The 19,104-nt window shown below is 38.4% G+C and overlaps 1 protein-coding gene across 5 annotated transcripts in view; it reads left to right on the top strand.

Moving 5' to 3' along the window:
* LOC146554792 (diacylglycerol kinase iota-like) overlaps positions 1 to 19,104 on the top strand; it is a 91,200-nt gene that overhangs the window by 33,809 nt on the left and 38,287 nt on the right. For 4 of the 5 annotated variants that reach the window (XM_085251398.1, XM_085251397.1, XM_085251395.1 and 1 more), the window contains exons 2-3: positions 7,389 to 7,497; positions 13,917 to 14,012. In XM_085251398.1, the coding sequence (XP_085107524.1) occupies positions 7,389 to 7,497; positions 13,917 to 14,012 (205 nt within the window). Of the gene's footprint in view, positions 1 to 4,924; positions 5,225 to 7,388; positions 7,498 to 13,916; positions 14,013 to 19,104 lie in introns of those variants that run through there. The other variant, XM_085251399.1, reaches the window with a different exon arrangement.

Here is a 19,104-nt window from a genome sequence, read left to right as displayed (position 1 = left end):
CAGGACAAATTTTAATTGTTTAATTGTAATATCATTTTAAAATAATATAAATATATATATATTTAATTAAACTCCTGTTGGATAATGAGAAACGTTCAGTGTGGTAAGTATACAGGAAATCTTTGTGATACTGTACCTGTTGATTCTACACAAAAACTTCACGTTTATAGAGAAAACAACAATATAACAATAAACCACTCGCTCAAAGTATTATTATGTAAAGCTTATAAAATAAACAATGTGATTGTGTAGATTAACGTACACTGTAAAAGTAGGCTGTAAAATAACGGTTGAGAGCTGTTCATCTTTAACATTTCACTTGGAACTACATCTAAGCAACGACTCAAGTGTAATGTGTCTCGTTTCCACATATACAGTTAATGTTTTTAAGAAAATGTTTCAAGTTGTGAAATTAGTGGAAATAATTGGCTCCTCAGTTGTTTCTCAGTATTAACAATTTATTTGTCAGTTTCTGTCGGGTTTGTGTTTAAAATGCAGATCTTACTCATAAGTATGAAACTGTTCTTAAAAATAAACTTCTTGGTATTCATATATAACAGGAACAAAGCTGAAAATAATAACATTTCTTAAACCAACCACTGGCAACTCCTTTTTTGGAAATGGCATATTCATTGCTTCTCTTGAAACAAAAATAATGCCGGTTTCTTTTGGTTAAAATAAAAGACTGGACTGTGGTAGAAATGTTAAGCTGTGCAACTTACTACTAATATCAGTGTTATTATCATTAATTAAGCCTTTATATTGTTTCAGTCTAAGTAATACAGAAAGAATCTGCAGTAGCTGCTTGCAAAACTATATTCCAACATCAGTGGGAGTTGATTGAGTCAGACAAATCAATTTTGACATTGGTTATTTTGGTTTGGAAGTCCCTCTTTGTGTGCAGTGCCGTGAGGTAATTTTAAATCACTGTAAATCACAATAAAGGGACTTTCTGGTTAAATAAAAGTATTAACAAAAGTCCCTTTATTATAAAGGGAAACCTGGTCAGGGTAACATCCATACAAAGTGTAAACCTTACAAAAATGCAAAGTAAACCTAAAATACATCATCTACATCGCGGGTGGGGGAACTCGAGGCCTCAAGGGTCAGTGTCCTGCAGCCATATAAATCAGCTGTGTTGCATCAAGGACACATCTAAAACCTGCAGGACACCGGCCCTTGAGGCCTTGAGTTCCCCCACCCCTGATCTACATAATAAACAATATATAAATATTCACCACAGAAGTGGCATCTCATAAAAATATTCACATCCCCTTTACAGGATTCAGTGTGATGATTTTAAAGTAAGCAATCAATATATAAGTAAGTTTAACTTTGGTCTTTCTGCAAGTTAATCCATGTCTGAGGTGCAAACTAACCTTGGATTATGGCCAGTACCTGTTTGTTATACAAAAACAATCTGTTATGTATTATATATTCACATCTAATCTAGACAGTGATGTGACATTTTCAGCTTCTGGCCTTTCACAAGATAACCCCTTACAGAACATCACTGTATAAAAGGCTTATGACATGACTGGAAAATCTTAACATTTAGGATTGGCACAATTAGTTAAATAAATGAAGCATATTTATTCATTTTTCTACACAATCTAATAAGTGGTTGCTCTCAGTAAAAGTAAACCTTTACATTTGGATTTCTCTCCAATTATACTCAGTCTGTGCAAAGAAACTGACTTCAGAGTAAACCCACACTGGTGCAGTTGTCTCTTTTGTTAACCAGCTTCTCCCACGTAATCACAACATCTTCTGGAGTCCGAAGATGTTAAGCCCGATTCCTCCCACTTGCAGCTGCCTTTTTATTTTTGTGCCTATTACTTTTGTTCTCACTTTAGCTTTGATCATGAGCAGTGTTGCACAGGCACGACTCGCCTCTGTGGCCACACAGTGATTTTCAGAAACTGGTTAAATGACTGCAGCTATGGAGGAAAATTAACCATTGTAGGCTTGTACATCATCCGTACCACCCACCTCGAGAATCATATCTTCTTCCACCTTAATCACTGGAATAGTGAAAAAACTACATAAACAGTTCCTGCTGTAGTAACTGTTGATCCCTCGGTGGATGCAAAGGATCCGTATTTAGAAAACATTTGGCGAATTACATCATCCTCAGTGTGTGGGCTGTGTATTGAAGACGGTATATGTGTATGACTTTGTGTCCACATTCACACTGTCATCCCACATAGGGTGATGGGGTGTCTGTCTAATTAACTGCATTTACTGTAAAGTTGCTGAAACACGCTCCTCACACACACACACACACACAACACGCAGATTCTCCACCAATACAATTACTGGATGAGCTGCCGATGCTCCCGCTGTGCCGTTGTCGTGGCAACGCCGACAACCCACCTCTACAGGAAGAGGAGGAGGAGGCTGGAAATAAGGAGATGAGGACAAGAAGGGAGGATGAGAAATGAGGAGGAGGAGGGGGGCAGAGGATGACAGCAGCGTGAGGGAGAGGAGGAGCGAAGCAGTGGGAGGAGAATGGAGGAAGATTAGAGGGGGAGGTATGAGAGAAGTGAAGGTGATGTGCACAATGACAAAGCAGAGCGAGAGAGAGGAAGGAGGAGGAGGAGGACTGAAGAAGAGTGATGTGTTCAGAAAAAAGAGGAGAGATGGTGAAGGGGAAAAATGAGTGAAAAGGAAAGGAAGAAGAGAGGAAGAGTAGGTGGTGTTAGAACTGGAATGAGATTTTTCCAAGTTTTTAGAAGTGACGTCCAAAATTAAAGTTTGATATCTCCACTGGAAGCTACTAAGGACGGGCACTGGGCAAAAATATAATTTTATATTGACTGATAATTTTACAGCTTTTCTTCCTTTGTTAAACTTGCAAAGTCATGAGCATAAAAGATGTGCGTGCTTTAAACCTGCATTCTTATGCCCAAAAGCTTCTGTATTATAGAGGTGTGTGGGGAAAACAGCCTGTGTCCATGACATCAGCAACACTTTGCTGATGAGTTTATAGGTTCAGTCAAAATTTTAGGGTCACATTGAATAGGAAAGGTTTAAATGTTAGAAAGGAGGATTATTATTGTGATCGATAACTTATTGTTTGCATCAAGGCGTTTTGTGTTGTAAGGTAAAGACCCTTCAATAATACAGAGACAACTCCTCGTTCAGATATCATGACCCAGTATGAGAAAGCACTTGGCGAAAGTAGGAAGAAAATAATAAATAATAATAAAATTAAGTAGATTTCTTTGAGGTACTTTAAGTAGAATCATATCCATTATATTGGGACTTTCATGGTGTAGGTAGAGATGTTTTTAATTTGTCTACTGCTGGGTAGCTTTTGGTGTAATAATACAGGATCATTTTCTACTGGTGCTTCAAACTGAAGAGGGTGAAAAACCGTCCAAGTGCAATAAAACTATGTTAGAAGTTCTGCAGGTCAGGGTGAACCGTGCAGTGAATTGCTCTGTTGATTTTTGTCTTTACTTTAGACACTTCCTGTTTTTGGATTTGCAGTGTTGAGGAGTCGTTCCTGTTTATTTAACTGCTTTTGAGGAAGATTTATTTTCAGATTGATGGGCTTCTGCAGACTTTTTCTGGACAAATTTGCTTAAAATAACTCCAAGTCAGGCATGCCGTGTGTGTGTGTGTTTCAGAGACCACTTTCATTTTATGTTTAGATTTTTAGGAGCTAGCTATAATTCCTGTGATCCTGTCTGCTTTTAGTAGATTAGGACTCACTCAAATGTAATGGTGGCCCATGACCTCTGAATAAGAGAGTGATGCTAATGGGCCTTTTTTAAGGGTACTACTACTTCTGTCTGTCTGGCTACAAGCCCCCCCCCCCCAAAAGGAGAAAACAAGACAACAAACCCCTCTCAGGTACACACTTTCATTTCAGGGTCATTTCATTATGAGTAAGAACTCCATGAACAACACACACACACACACACACACACACACACACACACACACACACACTACTCATAATCAGTTTACAATAATCCTCGGCAGTAAGCGGCAGGGTTAAATGTGTTTGTGTCTCTCTGAAGGATCTGATTTTCCTGGTTTTGGCTGTCATCTGTGATAGCGATACTCGCTAACGTCAGTAACAGCAGCATTTATTAAAGAAAGAGCTCATGGTGCTAGAGTGCTGTGTATTTGAGTTTTGGGTTCCTGTTTTAATGTATTTGCTGTTCTGGAAATTCTTTCAGGAATTTACTTTTCGAGCTTACTTTCATTTTTATCCTCGCTTCTGTTTTTTGGTGTTTCCCTCTGTCTTGTTTTTTTTTCTGTGTCATCTTGTTTAGTGCAGGTCTGTCTACATAAAAAGTATATGTGGCACATCCATCCCAGAAAATGGCTCAATTAAGTAGAAAATCATAGAGTAAAATTAGCAAACAGTACAAGTCTTCAATGTAATAACAGTCCGTTTAAGTACAAATTTGAATAAAATACAACACTTCATGTAAAAAGTTTTATATGAAGGAAGACATGTTAATAATTTTAGTAAAAAGTAACAAAGTTAATTTAAAAACTAAGGTGACATTATAATGGCTCAGTATGCACAGTTTAAAGTAGTGTACAGGGCTGAAATGTTAACTGATGGTCATTTGCTCTCAGATGATGCATTGCATTGCAGAAAGTTGTTGCATTGCTTAGGAAAGATTTCCTTTGTCTGTGTTTCTGGCTCAGAGAAATATGAACACAATTGTCCAAATGTGCAGGTGAACACTACTGTACAAAAGTCTTTATATTTAGTTTCCAAGGAGCCAGACCTCCTTGCAATTTTGTAAAGTGGTCTTGAGGAATAGCACTTTACAGCAAGCAGTGACTGCTTTTTCACTGCTTTTCATTCCACTCCAACCATCTTTGAAAAACGCCAATGTTTGACAGGCATTAAATTATGTAAAATTTTAGTGTTTTGGCATAGTTAGCATAATATTTGTTTTCCCTACAGAGCATAGAAGAGTACTGTTAGATTTTGATGCAATACCATACAGTAAAAGCATACCTGGATAGAAAACCAGACAGTGGAACATAATCAGTCATGGACTGGCCTCCCCAGAACCCAGACCTCAACATTAATGAAGAAGTGTGGGATCATCAAACAGCAACCAACATCCAAATAAGAACTTTTCATTGTCCTTCAGGAAGAAGGACTATTGGAGAACTATTCCTGAAGACTACTTAAGGAAATTACAGGAAATCGGCCTCAGAGTTTCGGCTATGTTGAAGAATAAAGGTGGTTACACAAAATACTGACTTTAAAGTGATTGTACAAACAGTCTTTGCCTTCCGCTGTATTTCCATTCACGGTTGCACTACACCCATTTTCTTCACAAAACATTGAGAAATGAGGGGTGGTGAACACCAGCAATATGTCTGACTTCCAGTTTATTAGAAACCCTGTTTACTCATTTGATAGGTGCAGTAGGTCAAACGTGAATCAGCAGAAAATGAAACATTTTTCGTTTTCATTTCTCGTTTCTTGTTGATTTTTAAAATTGGTTTCGGCAAGCATCAAACGCACCATTGTCCCTAAACAAATGTGTGTCCGACCTCAGCAGACAAAATGAAACACAAACTTGTTTAAACCTGATAAATGTTTGCATATTCGCTTTCTGCCTTTCGTTTCACTTCTGAATAAGCAGTTCCAGTAAAACTCTGGGTTTGCTCAGTCTCGCTGCATGTGCTACTTCCTCTAATGGACTTACTGTGTGCAGTGCCCTCAGAGCTGAGTGGAGAACTTTGTGAGTAACGAGGAGTAAAAGTGTAAAAATGAGGCCTTAAATAACGAGGTCCTTTAATCAGTTAGACTTCGCTGGTATTTGTGTGTGGTCGCTGTTTTATGCGGCATATGTCCGGCCTCCATACGTCCTTTCATTTCCGGTCATCCACAGTGTGCTATTTTTATCTCAGGGGCTGTGAGCACTTTTTTGTGTGTGTGTGTGTGTGTGTGTGTGTTGTGTGTGTGTGTCATCAGGTTACAGGGTGTGTAAGTGGACTCCTCTTTGTCCTGGCTGATAATTTTAGACAGAGGGCCACTGAAACTTTCACAGGGGGTCAGATACTCCTTTTCCACTGACACACACACACACACGCATGCACGCACGCATGCACACACCCACACACCTTTGGTAATGCCCATAATTACTAGTTACTATAAACATCTTGTTCATCGCCTCAACTCAGGATTTGTTTTAAATGTTCCTGATCTGCAATAGTTTGTATTCTACTGTAGTATATTTTAATATAATGAATAGTTATAAATAAATAGTTTAATCAGAAATCAAGCAGTGAGTTGTCAGTGTGTAACTTTTTTGCGTTTGAGCTACAAAGCTCTCTTTTTTTCTTTTCTTTTTGCCGTAGTGTTGGAGCACACCCTTTTCCTTTACAGCAGTACTCTTTTGCCCTTTCCTAAAAGCCCAGACTCATATGTGGTTTGGTTCAGGTTTAGCCACAGTGACAGTTCTCTCTCTTCTGTTAGCAGGTAACCACCTGCCAACTGGTGGGAAATACACATTAAAGCATAAAGTTCAGTAACTACATCACTTTTGTGAAGTTAAGTTAATCTTGTCAAACAAATTTTCTGGCATCTCCATCTCCTTTACTAAACTTCTTGTTCATGCCAAATGATTAACTTCTCTCATTTTTACCAACTTAGTGTGAATTTGAAAGCCCCGGTCATAACACTTTAAAGAGTCCCTTGGTGTGCCTATAAAAAGCCATGCCCAAACAGCATTCTGTGGGTGTGGTTTGCAAATAAAGGTGACACTTTGTCTTTATCTTTAATAGACACGTTAGGGTATTCACTGTTGTTCAAACAGGCCGGTTGTCTCGTCTTTTAAAAAGACAAATCCACAGATTTAACTTGAAGGAGAGCACTCATTTCATATTTTCACTTTAATTAATTTATTTTTTTATTTATTTTTTGCTTTCTCTTGCATTGACTGAAGCCAGTGAGACTGCAGAGGTGTCTGCGTAGATCAGCAGTTAATAGATGTAGACAGATGGGCCCTCTCATGTGGGTGACTGTACTGTGTACTTGCAGAAGAAGATAGATGAGCTATGAGATGAAAGAGTCGGGGACAATTGAAGTGGATAAAGATGTACTCGAGTCAGTTTAAGAAAACTGCAACAGGAAGTATAATGGGGCGAGCGTCTGCGAGAGATGACTGCTGACTCATCCTCTGACATAACAGATCTGTCTGCGACTTCTCTCGTCACCCCAAAGTGGCTCTGGCAGTCTCTCCGCCAAGCTGTTCCTGGTTCACCTCAAATATCTCCAGCTGAGCCCGCTTGAAAGCAGCCTCCTAATATGAATAATGTACTAAATTATACTGAAAAGTCCGAGAACTATGAAGTATCTTGACAATGATAACCGTGTGTTTCCTTCCGTTTCTTAGGAAAGCGATTTCCCGCTCAGGCCTCCATTACCTCGGCCCACCTCAGCCCTCGCTTCCTCCTGCGTCCAACGGCCCCACCAAGGAACTACGTACCTGTGTGGACTGGACGGTCAGAAATGCACATGCACATTTATTTTATATAACTGTGAATCTGAACAATGATGACATTTTTTTCCTGGTCCCAGTCTGTGTTGTCCCTATTCTGTCTGGCTGATTCACTTGTCGACATTTGCATTTTTATGCCAACAGATTTGTTAGCAGACTGGTTTCAACAGCCATATGTTCATGTGGAAATGGAAAGCAGTAATTTGATTTTCCTTCCTTTTTTTAATTCCTTACAAGAAAAATGCCGTTCTATCTCAGCGTGGGAAAGAAACTTTTATGTGTCACGACTTTGTGACGCGGTTTATTATTCGACATTTAATAGGTTATATTTAAGAAACATGAATCACGACTCAAAAGCACCAGATTAAAAACACTTTGGGTTTTAAATGTAGTGCTAATGCTTAAGGAAATGTCAACATGAATTGGAAAGTATTGTCAAAAATGCTGTTAAAGAACCCAATAAATGTATTTTTAAAAAGTCCTGTTTTCCTGTCTCCAGTTGCGCCACTCCAAACCTGAGCTTGTGATCTGGTGAAAGCAGGTATTAAAACAATGAATCTGCAATATTCACCAGATTGTGCAGTGTGTGGCACGGCAAGTAAACAATCGTCAAAAACAGTCAAAGATGCATTAAAACAATGATAAAAATAATTGAAGCAGTTTTTTTGATGATACACCAGGATGACAATGTGAATTGAACCTAATCTGAAAGCAAAAAGACCAATGAGACAGTTTTGAATAGTATTACTGAAGCAGGCAGATAATTTTTTTTATAATCATGAAATAATTTAAAATCTTTTCCATGTTGTTTTTCTTTCAAATTGTTTATCACCTTCTTTCTTTCAAATCTTCCATTGCCATTTAGTTTTATTTAATAAAATCAGATTACTCTGGGTCCAAGCTGTAAAATCATATGAATCATCTGAAGGTTTTTTTTTCTTTTTACTTACATAAACTCTTTTGTGCAAAAACTTTGCAGACTTGAAACAGATTTTTTTTCTTATGATTATGGTACAATAAAGCCATTCAAAAAAAAAACATGACAAAGAAAAGAAAATAATAGAGCGTTTTCACACGAGCCTCCAAAATTCAAGAAAAAAGACATCAAAGTGCTTCAAACTCAAGAAGAATATGTAAAGGTGAAAAGGTGCATTTCATAGAATTAGTCGTATCTATTGAAAATTTGCCAGCCACATAGAGGCTTTGTGAGGGTACTCTATGTTAATGGATGTCAAACTATGTATACTGAGGTGTCCAAACATGTCATTAAGGATACGGGGGAGGTCGTCATGTGTTGTTTTTATGGGGGAAAGAGTTAAATGGGGTGGACATCTGAAAAAGTTGTGTAAAAATATATTTAAAAAAAAACCCCACCCTCTGTCCTTTAGTGTTAGTACCACTACCTCCATTAGTTATTTGATTTTATTGTATTTTATGTATTTATATATTTGTACTGTGAACCTACTGTCAAAAACAAACTGGTTTATCTGCAGTGATACAAAACATTTCAAAAACACCTTAATTTCTTATGTAATTTCTTTTTTGTTTGTTTTTGTCCATCAAAAACGAACAACATTTACGACTTCCACTTTCCCCATTTTTCACATTTGCAAAGCCATCCCGCGGGCCGGATCGAAACCTTTTGCGGGCCATTTCTGTCCCACGCTCCATTTGTTTGACAGCCGTGCTCTAAATGATTCATGCATCAATAATGAAAAGCAAATGCAATGTGCTTTATTATTAATAGGAAGGTGTAAGTAGATAAACAGTTGTGGGCTCACATCTGAGATTTCCCTTGGGCTCCGTCTGTAGGGACACTTCCAGCACGTCATTGCTGCCCTTTATCTCTCTGCACGGCTCTCATGCACTCACTCATATATTATCACTGTGCTCAGACACTCATTAATATACACTCAGGGGTCGATTCATTGAGACCTTTAAGGTCTGCTTTTAGGTGCTAATAAGTCCAAAAGGGTTTGTCCATATTCCCAGCAGGGCCAGAACACTGGTAGAAGATGTGTAACAGGAAGTGGAAATTTAAACAAATGTCCATTCAAATTGATTTTCTAGTTTGTCACTAATTATTGTGACTTTATGAAAAAAGTGCTGCACTATGACAATAAAACCCACATTAATTACTTCATAAAAGATGCAGGAACGTCAGAATGTCTGCTCCTCACAGTAAACCCTAGAAAGTTGGTTGAGGTTAAAAAAAAATTTAAGTGACTGATTCTTTTTAATTAAATTGTTATTTCAAAGTGCTTTTAAAGATTTTGGGGCATTTGCAGGTAATCCAGTCTTTAAGTGCTGACGTGACGAATCCAAAACTACCCTGCATTTAATAAGGCTTTTGTGTTTTAACATGTTTTAATACTTTGTATCTTGTTCTATTTAATCTCAAAAAGCCCCTAAAAACAGTCAGTGATCACTGTCGGTTTTTCTTACCACTACTCATTTTAAAGCTCAGTTTTTAAAACGTTACCATGTAACTACAGCCCAGCCCATGCAGCAGTATATGAATGACTAACCTCATATTGTGCATGGATTATGTCAGTTGTTCTCCTGACTGAAGTTCGGTCCGTTTACAGCATCCTACCATGCAATTGCACTTGTCCCTGACTAGAGATGGCACGATACCACTTTTTTATGTCCGATACCGATACCGATATCATAAATTTGGATATCTGCCGATACCGATATGAATCCGATATAGTGTTTTTTAATCAACAAAACTGTTTTCTTAAAATATCTTGCTGCATTTTGCAAGTCTGCAAGTTCATACTCAAGTTTAAAACAACAACTACACTAAAGCTATTCTGTTATACCTGTATACAAAAAAAATATTTCATAGTTCAGCAATACTGATCAATCTAATAAACTTAGACCTACACCATCCTCCCTATTCTGGTACTTTAAAGAGTACTTAGCGTAAATATTAAGCAACCTAACTAACAGGGTTCCAACTCCCAGCAACAACAAAAATAAATAAATAAAAAATAGGGAACCACCCCTCACGCTCCACCTCATGATGCTTAATCGACGTAATCAACCTTAATTGATGCAGTGTGAAAGAAAATGCACAGAAATCAATTATTTTTCAAGAAATATTAAATAGATTCAACATCTTTCTTCAACAAAATTGCAGACTGCACAGATGGTACCTTCCCAAAGTAAAAAGTACTATAGCTTACTAGGGTATATATATTAGACTTAATAGTCACTATATACAGTAGTTGACTTCTATTCATTTTACATCAAATTAAAACTTTGGGTGTCAGATAATTATTTATTAAAAGCTAGACATTTTAAATGAGATAAGAAAGAAAAGTATGTCTTTGTGCCCCCTTTTCCCAGTTAATGCCCTATCGGCCCCCCTGGCTAAACTTTGCTAGATCCGCCCCTGCACAGTTACCAGCCGTCAGCTACGTAGAAAAAGATCCTGGTGTAGAAAGTAATATTAAATAAATTGTAACAACAGCTTATCAAGCTTAAACGTGCTGCTGTTGTTCAGCCGCTGGTTTCCTCTTTCTGGCGCAAAGTGGACCAAAAACAAACAAGAGAGACGGACTCGCGACAGAAAACCCGATCAGCTGATCAGTTTCACGATTGAAGTAGCAGCCGGAGAGCGAGAGGCAGTCACTCGTTAAGCTTAACACAGGAATGCTTTACAAACATTCAGAGATGGACTTACACACTTGCTTTACTTCTCTCGGGGATAACTTTGTCGGAGATGAAATGCCAGGTTGCTAGCGAAGCTCCAAATGCTATCCAGACCACCGACAGGTCCCGCATGCCACAGCCGCTCTATCACGTGATGCATACTGCTCCGACGTGCTAACGTTCTGAGGTGAGTTACGGCGTGTTGCAAGTTTTGTGAGGTGCTTTCGTGATATTTAATGGATCGGATTACATTTTTTATTTTTCTCCGATATCCGATCCAGTAATTTAGGTCAGTATCGGACCGATACCGATACATAATATCGGATCGGTCCATCTCTATCCCTGACCACCGGGAATCCTCACGTTAACTTTTATCAAGTGGAAAAAAGTTAGCGTTCATCCTCCAGCTTCACTGTGTTTATTATGCTAACATAGCTGTGTCGCTAGCGATCACGTAGCACATCGTTATATACCAGGTAGCCAAACTTCCTACAAACGTCACTGTTGTTTAGTTTTCTGTCTTCATTTATGTCGGAAGTGATAGCAGAGCTGTACATCTTAATTTGTTTCCGAAACCCCGCAGTCAGGACATGCTATATTGTATTTAGATGGAAGCTAGCGAGCTAACTCCCTGCTAACTTCTAATTCCGTTAAATGTCATAAATTCCGTTTTTATGGATGCCTGGATGTTCAACTGAATTGTTACACCTGGTAGAGCAGCCACACTGATCATGTTATTACAGATGAAGGAATTTAGACAGTTTTTCAACTCTCAGTGATCGCTTGACTTATGGACCTGCAGCGGAGTTTAGGCCCAGACACGGCTAATGACGTCAGACTTAAAGACCAGATATAACAGTTTTTATTGCCTGTTTACTTTCTTCAACTTTTTGCCAGTAACTCTTTATTATAAATAAAATATTGGAATAATAGAATAGAATAGAATAGAATTCAACTTTATTGTCATTGCACATGCACAGGTACAGGGCAACGAAATGCAGTTTGCATTGAATAACACATTACTCTTGATGTAGGACCTTGAAAGGTTAGTGTATGTAGGTCACTGTAAAGTTGTAAGGCTGCAAAATTATATTTTACAATGCGTGTTTATAAGTTTTAAAGAACCTATATTTTTGCCACATTACATTTTGTAGCTCGTTAAATGTACAGGAGACAAAGAGTTTAGATGCGTATTGTGGAAATCTTTCTTCAAGCCTTGCAGATTCTTTGCCCGATTGCTAAAGATATGCCTGCATTGGCTTGGGAAGGAACTGCACTTCCTGTTGGACCATGTTATGCTCTTCTGGCTGTTATGCACATTATTCATAAAATTGAACTTGGATTGAAGTAAATAAGACATAGTGATTTAAATTAAACCCATCTTGCCAGAATCTCTTAGATCCTAACAGAGTAAAAGTGGGACAAAGACTGTTTGTGTGGGCAAAGTGGGGACATGTCATGTCTTGCCAGGGGTAGTCTGAAATGTTCACATTGAACTTAAAAATTTTTGATCCATATTTTACAGTTGTAGTGATTTTTATCCAATTATGACATGGATAATGTGTCACTTTACATATTTTGCCCAGCATAAAAGTTTAAAATAACTCTTGCAAAATAGACAAAAGCAATTTCTCAGAGTATTCTGCTGCTTCATTTCCTTTGTGGTTTTTTTCCGTCATATTCAACAAAATCTGCAAAGTTTGTTACTTTCCTTGATGAGTGCTGCATTCGAAAGGAATCTTCTGACTGTAATAAAAACTTTTCCTTCATATTCACTTAGTAAAAAAGTGCATGTCCCACAGTACCAGTCAAAATGTGGGACATTATCTCGAGACAAGGGATAAAAATGCCATGCAGTCCCACATGAAGAGGGATATCTGGTCACCCTAGTCAATCCCCAATGTTATGTTGACATGGAGGGACCCCACGGCAGAGATTTACCCTATTAATTATTATTTTTACTTCCCCGGTTTTCTGGGCCAGCTTTTATATTCTCAAAGTCCTACTGAGCTGAGTCATCTTATTACCCTCCCATTTCAGCCAGGCGTTGTCCCAGATAGATATACACATACAAAGCCACATCCAGACCTATACATTATTAAATTCCATATATTTTATGTTTGAAACTAGTGTGAACCAGTAAAAAAAGTAATTATTTACTTTTACTTTGTAAGATAGTTGCCAAGCTGATAAATGAAGTTAAAGTTGTCATATACATACAACATACTGTTATTAGGAAATACAATCAGGGTTTTTCTTATGTTGCAAAAAAATCACAAAAGAGAGAGGAAAGTGCAAAATTAAGATAATTAAACAAATACAAGTTAATTATATAATTAGCAAATGAAACAAAAGTCTTCCAATCCATTTTTCCATTACTGAATGAATGAGCAAGCAAAACTATTCACATCTGAGCTGAGGGAGCGTGATCACAGCTGTGCAGTAAACCCGGTGACACAATTTTACTCAAACATTCAGCCTGCATGCATTTACCTTGAATGTCTTTGTACGCATATACACTGACATGTATTACTCCATGTAGGAGTGTGTTTGCACATGAATCAGTAGTGTTTAAATTAACATGCACTGTGAAGTTACCCACCTACTCAGCAGTGGCTGTTATGTGCTTGACACACTTGTTGACCTCATTCGCTGCCATGTGCTCATGTCTATATGGTTGCAGTTAAATGTGAGTGAGACAATGTTGACTAATTTTATGATTATTCCCCGCTCATTTTCTCTCTCTTGTCTGCTTCTCCGTAGGAGAACGCAGTGAATGGGGATCACCTGTGGATGGAGACGAGCTGCTCAGGAGAGCTCTGTTATCTTGGAGAGGACACCTGCGTGCTAAAGACAGCTGTGAGTAATCTATAGTCCTTATACAAATCCTATGTTAGCATGTCAGATACAGTGAAAGACTTTTGTTTTTTCTAGAATATGTATATTTATTTCTTTTAAGTAATGGTCTTATGAACATTAAATAACTGGACTAAAAAGAATCCCAAAAAGATTTTGCTCCTTGTAATCAACTCGGTACCCAGATCCTCAAAAAAAGAGAAGCGAACTTCAGAAAAAAGACAATGCAACAAAACATGTATGGTTTAGAACAACTAACTAGTCTGACTGACTTATTGTTAGATTCAAATCCTCTAAAAAACTCCCGAAAGGTCCCGAAATCTTTTCAAGTACATCATCTTCAGGCTTTGGTATATATTTGTATTTTTAAAGGGAGGTTTCATATTTGTCTTATGCACTCATAAGCATTTGGTTTAGGCGTTATTCCCCCTAGACATTTAGCTTTTTGGTATGCAAAAACTGAGACTTATTAATGTTGCTCAGCTTTGTTATTTGTATTTATATTTGTGTCCTTCTGAATACAAACCAAGTAGAAGTAGTTTTGGGTCCCTCTTCGAAAATGATTTCTCACACATTATTAAGAATTTTATCCTTTAGCAGCATCTGTGAATCATTCAGTGAAACTTTTTGAAACTGAAAATGAAAACTAATGCTAATTAATGCTTTTTTAAAAAATCTTTTCAGTTTGAATTGATTTTTAAAAATGGATATAATGGCATCTTAAATTAATTTTATATCATGGCCCACATACAGCCCACTTTGGTCTTAAGTGGCCAGACCAGAGAAACTCTCCTTTCTGTTATAGTGAAGACATTTAACTACACATTTAGTCCCTTTGATATCTTAATATAAGAAGTAACTTTTTTCTGCATAGTAAAGAAACACTGTGATCAGCGCAACTGTTTGGGTTTAAATTGTCAGAAATAAATGTGCAAAAAATACAGAAAAAGTTCTGGTAGCTCTTTACTCAGATTGTCCCTTAAAGTTTTAGAGTAGTTAATGAAAAAACAGGAAGTTGTCTGTTTATCAATTCATTACGGTTGTGTAGTATGATTAGCTATTGGGGAGGTCTTTATCGTCTACCAGCCGACTCAGTGGCCAGGTCAGTGTTGTGGCTGCTCTCGATATCATTCATCTGATTCACTTGCAAAGTTCAGATGACCTCCAACTCTGCCATCTGGGAGTGCAGCTGGTGACATTTATTGTTTTGGCCTCTGTCATGTTGGTGTTTTGGAGCCAGACGTTACCTTATATTGACCAAAGGTTGATGTGCCAATTTATCAGCTATTGCTAGTTGGCTTGGTTGTGGTCTTGTACACCCCATTCCCCCCCCCACCCCCCACCCCACCCCCCTTAGACTCAACCCTGCGACAGAATGTAAGACGGCTGCCATCAACATCGTGCTAGACTAAGTCAGTAGTTTGTCTGCAAAAATAGACTTTTATTTGAACTTCTGTAGGTTTTCTGTAGGTTTCGCTGTGTACAACAAGCAACTGTCGATGCATGTGTGGAAATGTGACAATTGCAGAGTTAATCAGCCTGAACCAACCATGACCAGAGTCTCTTATATCAGCACCTAATAATGCTGCCCGAAACACATCTGATTCTTAAAAGCTTTTTCATGCAGCAGAGTTTTGTCTCTTTAGTGCAGCTGCAGAATAAAAAGGCCTGTTATTGCTGGTGCTATGTTAATGAGACAAAAACAAAAAGCAAAAACATGATGACTCTAAAATGTGGCATCAGGAGCAGGTAATACAAAATTTCCGTGTAGTACCAGGTTGTGATTTTTAGTGCCACACATGAAACACTCATTGAAACACATCATTGTGCTTCATTTGCAGAGCAGGTGGTCCCAGTGTTCTGCAAAAGGAGCGTTTCGTATTCTGTTGTAAATGCTAAAACAAAGCATTATTTTAAAACAGGATGCCACACTCTGATTCAGGTGAAACATGTCCACAAAGCAGAGAATTAATTACTCCAAAAACAGAGAAGGAAGTGTGTTCTGAAGTGTCGTTGACTACAAGCATGCAGGGCTGCAAAGAAAGAGTCTGAATGAGAGCTGTTGTTGACCTTTTGTCCATCTATTCAGCTCTTACAAGAAAAACAGCACCTGCTATACAGAGCTGAGAAACAGCCTTTAATTCACTACACTAATGTAATGACATCTTTGTACATTTCCACTGATGGAAGGTAATTATAGTGCACGTATAAAAACACATTAAGACGCTGTCAAGATTGAGCTGCAGCAAGAAATAATCTCTCTGTGGTGATTTGTGTTAGATAAATGTCCAAGAGGATATGCCGACCTCAGAGGAATCTGAGATCGCTTTGACAAGTCGTGGCTGACGTAAGTAAACACATTCCTACCTGTTTTCAGCGGGATCAGCTCGATTTAATCTCAGTCATGAAGGAACAACCAGGCTGTTGTGTAAGGCAAATGCTGCAGAAAATACCTCCTCTCTCCTATTACACGCTTAACAAAGAGTGTTTGAAAAGGAAGTAAAGACCTCCATGGCATGCTTCATAATCATGGATTACCATCCACCCATCCATAAATCAGAATCAGAATCAGAATACTTTATTGATCCCTGGGGGAAATTATTTTTTGTTACAGTGCTCCATTTTAAACCAACATTAAGACAAGACAGACAATACGCTAACTAAGAATAGTACAATATATACATAAATATACATACATACATACATAAGTCACTTATAAATAAATATTTGGAAAAGAAACATGTGTAGTTGTAGCAGCAAACAGTGTGTTAAGTGGATGCGTTGTACAGGGAGATGGCCACAGGCAGGAATGATTTCCTGTGTCGTTCAGTGGTGCTTTTCGGTAATCTCAGTCTCTCACTGAACGAGCTCCTGTGACTGACCAGCATGTCATGGAGTGGGTGGGAGGTGTTATCCAACATTCTCTTTATCTTGGACAGCATCCGCCTCTCCGACACCACCTTGAGGGAGTCCAGCTCCATCCCCACAACATTGCTGGCCTTACGGATCAGTTTATTAAGTCTGTTGGCATCTGCGACCCTCAGCCTGCTCCCCCAGCATGCAACAGCATAGAGGATCGCACTGGCCACAACAGACTCATAGAAAATCCTCAGCATTTTCTGGCAGATGTTGAAGGACCTCAGTCGCCTCAAAAAATAGAGACGACTCTGGCCCTTCCTGTAAAGTGCTGTGGTGTTTTTAGCCCAGTCCAGTTTATTGTCCATCTGTCCATCCACCCATTCTCCATTCAGTCCATTCAATCCTCTATACCCTGGTATGTTTCTATTGGAATATTCCAGATTGCTGGGAATTCTGAAAGAAAGAGAAATCTGATTACAAATTCTAAACACCTGATTACAGCTAAAAAAAAGTTATGTAAAGTCTCAGTTATAAGTTAGTTTTGATTTACAGATCACAAGTAGCTCTTTAAAATTATATTTGACCAATTAAGATTTGTACAGTTGCACATTTCATAATGTTATTCTCATCATCTCTTTTCTGTTTTGCCTCCTACTCTTCATCGGCCTCCTCCACCACTGCTCTGTCCTCCCTCATCTACACCTCATCCTCCTCTTGAACTCAAGTCGTGGCTCTAAAACAATAAAATGTGCATTAAAATGATGACTTATTCTCCATTTATTCTATTTATTTATCATTGTCAGTCATGCAACACTCCCATCTCCAGACAGCTGACAACAAGTCTGCTATAACCAAAACAGATTATGCCAGCTAAGGCTTGAGTGTCCTAAAATATGTTAAAATGTAGTGTGTACAAAACGGTTTTTATACACCAACAGTCGTAGCATCACGCCAGTTGGCCATGGCTGTTATGGGGTACAGATGGTTAAAGAAATTTTTTCGGAAATGATGGCAAACCTCTTTCTGGGACAAGAAGGGACTATTCCATCAGTGTTGTTTTGCCAATCTTCAAGCTTGGAAATGGTGTGAAAAGAATTTCCACCTTGCGTTACTCTTGTGAATGCATATTGTGTTGGAAAACGACAGATCGTTTTGGGAACCACCTCAGAAACCTCACCCCATCTCTGAGGCTGAGCCCAGACCTAGAAGCTTGTTTGCTGCTTGCATCTCACTCTTTAGTTCGGTACCCACAGCCTGTGGGCAGAGCTAAGGATCAATCAGACAGTAAATTCACATCTTCTCCTAAATGCTCAGCTCTCTATTCAGCAGAACAGACTGGTACAGTGTCCGCCTCACCTCAGACATGGTACTACTGTACTTAGACATGCCGGTTAGTAAACACTCATGAAGTCTTCTTAGTATCCTTCATGTTCTGGGGTTGTTTCTTTTTGATTAATTGGATTGATGTTTTTAGCATCATTTCAGTGAGGACCACCTTACTTAAAGGAATATTGTTATTTTTGTCTACTGAAATCTATATTTGATGGCATGGCTCGGCTCCTGCCTGGGACCTCCTCATTCTCGCTATATTATGATTATTGTCTTGATAGAGCGATGTGGTTGGAGGTGTGATACAAAGCCACAATCTGGCCCACCAACTGTATGCTGGCTGGCATTGAAATCAGCTGATCTACTGGGATTGTGGCTGAGTATGATTCCATTGATAACACATTTAAATGCCTCAGTCCCAATGCTTGTCTCTCTGCTCAGCCATACCTTAAATCCACTCATAGGTAAACTGAATGAGACTGCTGATCTGATTACAGCTCAGCGCTCTTCTGGGAAACTTCCCTATCCTGGTCCTGAGTTCAGCAGTGTTAGGCAGGAGTATTTATTCAAGGCTTTAATGCTTTGCCCGACTGGTTTAAAATTTGTAGTGCTTTATAACTACTGGTTATTTGGTGATTGTAAAATGTGTAAAGTAAAATGATGTCATACTTTGTTTCCTTTTCTGTGAAAAACATGCTGTTAAAAGGCTACCGGACATTAATTGTTTTACACAGCTGTTTAAAGTTCCCTGACAATGACCATTAAAAATGTATTTTGTGTGTAATAAATAAAGTTCCTCTGTTTAGAACCTTCATTTTTCTTGGAGTTTTAACTCTTGTGGCATCTTGAAAAAGGATGTCTTGCTTGTCTCAGCATGATAGTTCATGTAAGAAGCTGATCTTGTGGC

The sequence above is a fragment of the Mchenga conophoros genome, linkage group LG17 (assembly GCF_057382185.1).
Source record: "Mchenga conophoros isolate Kocher_MC1m ecotype Shallow Benthic linkage group LG17, M_conophoros_male_GT1.1, whole genome shotgun sequence".
Taxonomy (NCBI): Eukaryota; Metazoa; Chordata; class Actinopteri; order Cichliformes; family Cichlidae; genus Mchenga; species Mchenga conophoros.
Note: the sequence above shows the minus strand (reverse complement) of the source record. Positions and strands in the feature narration are given on the sequence as shown.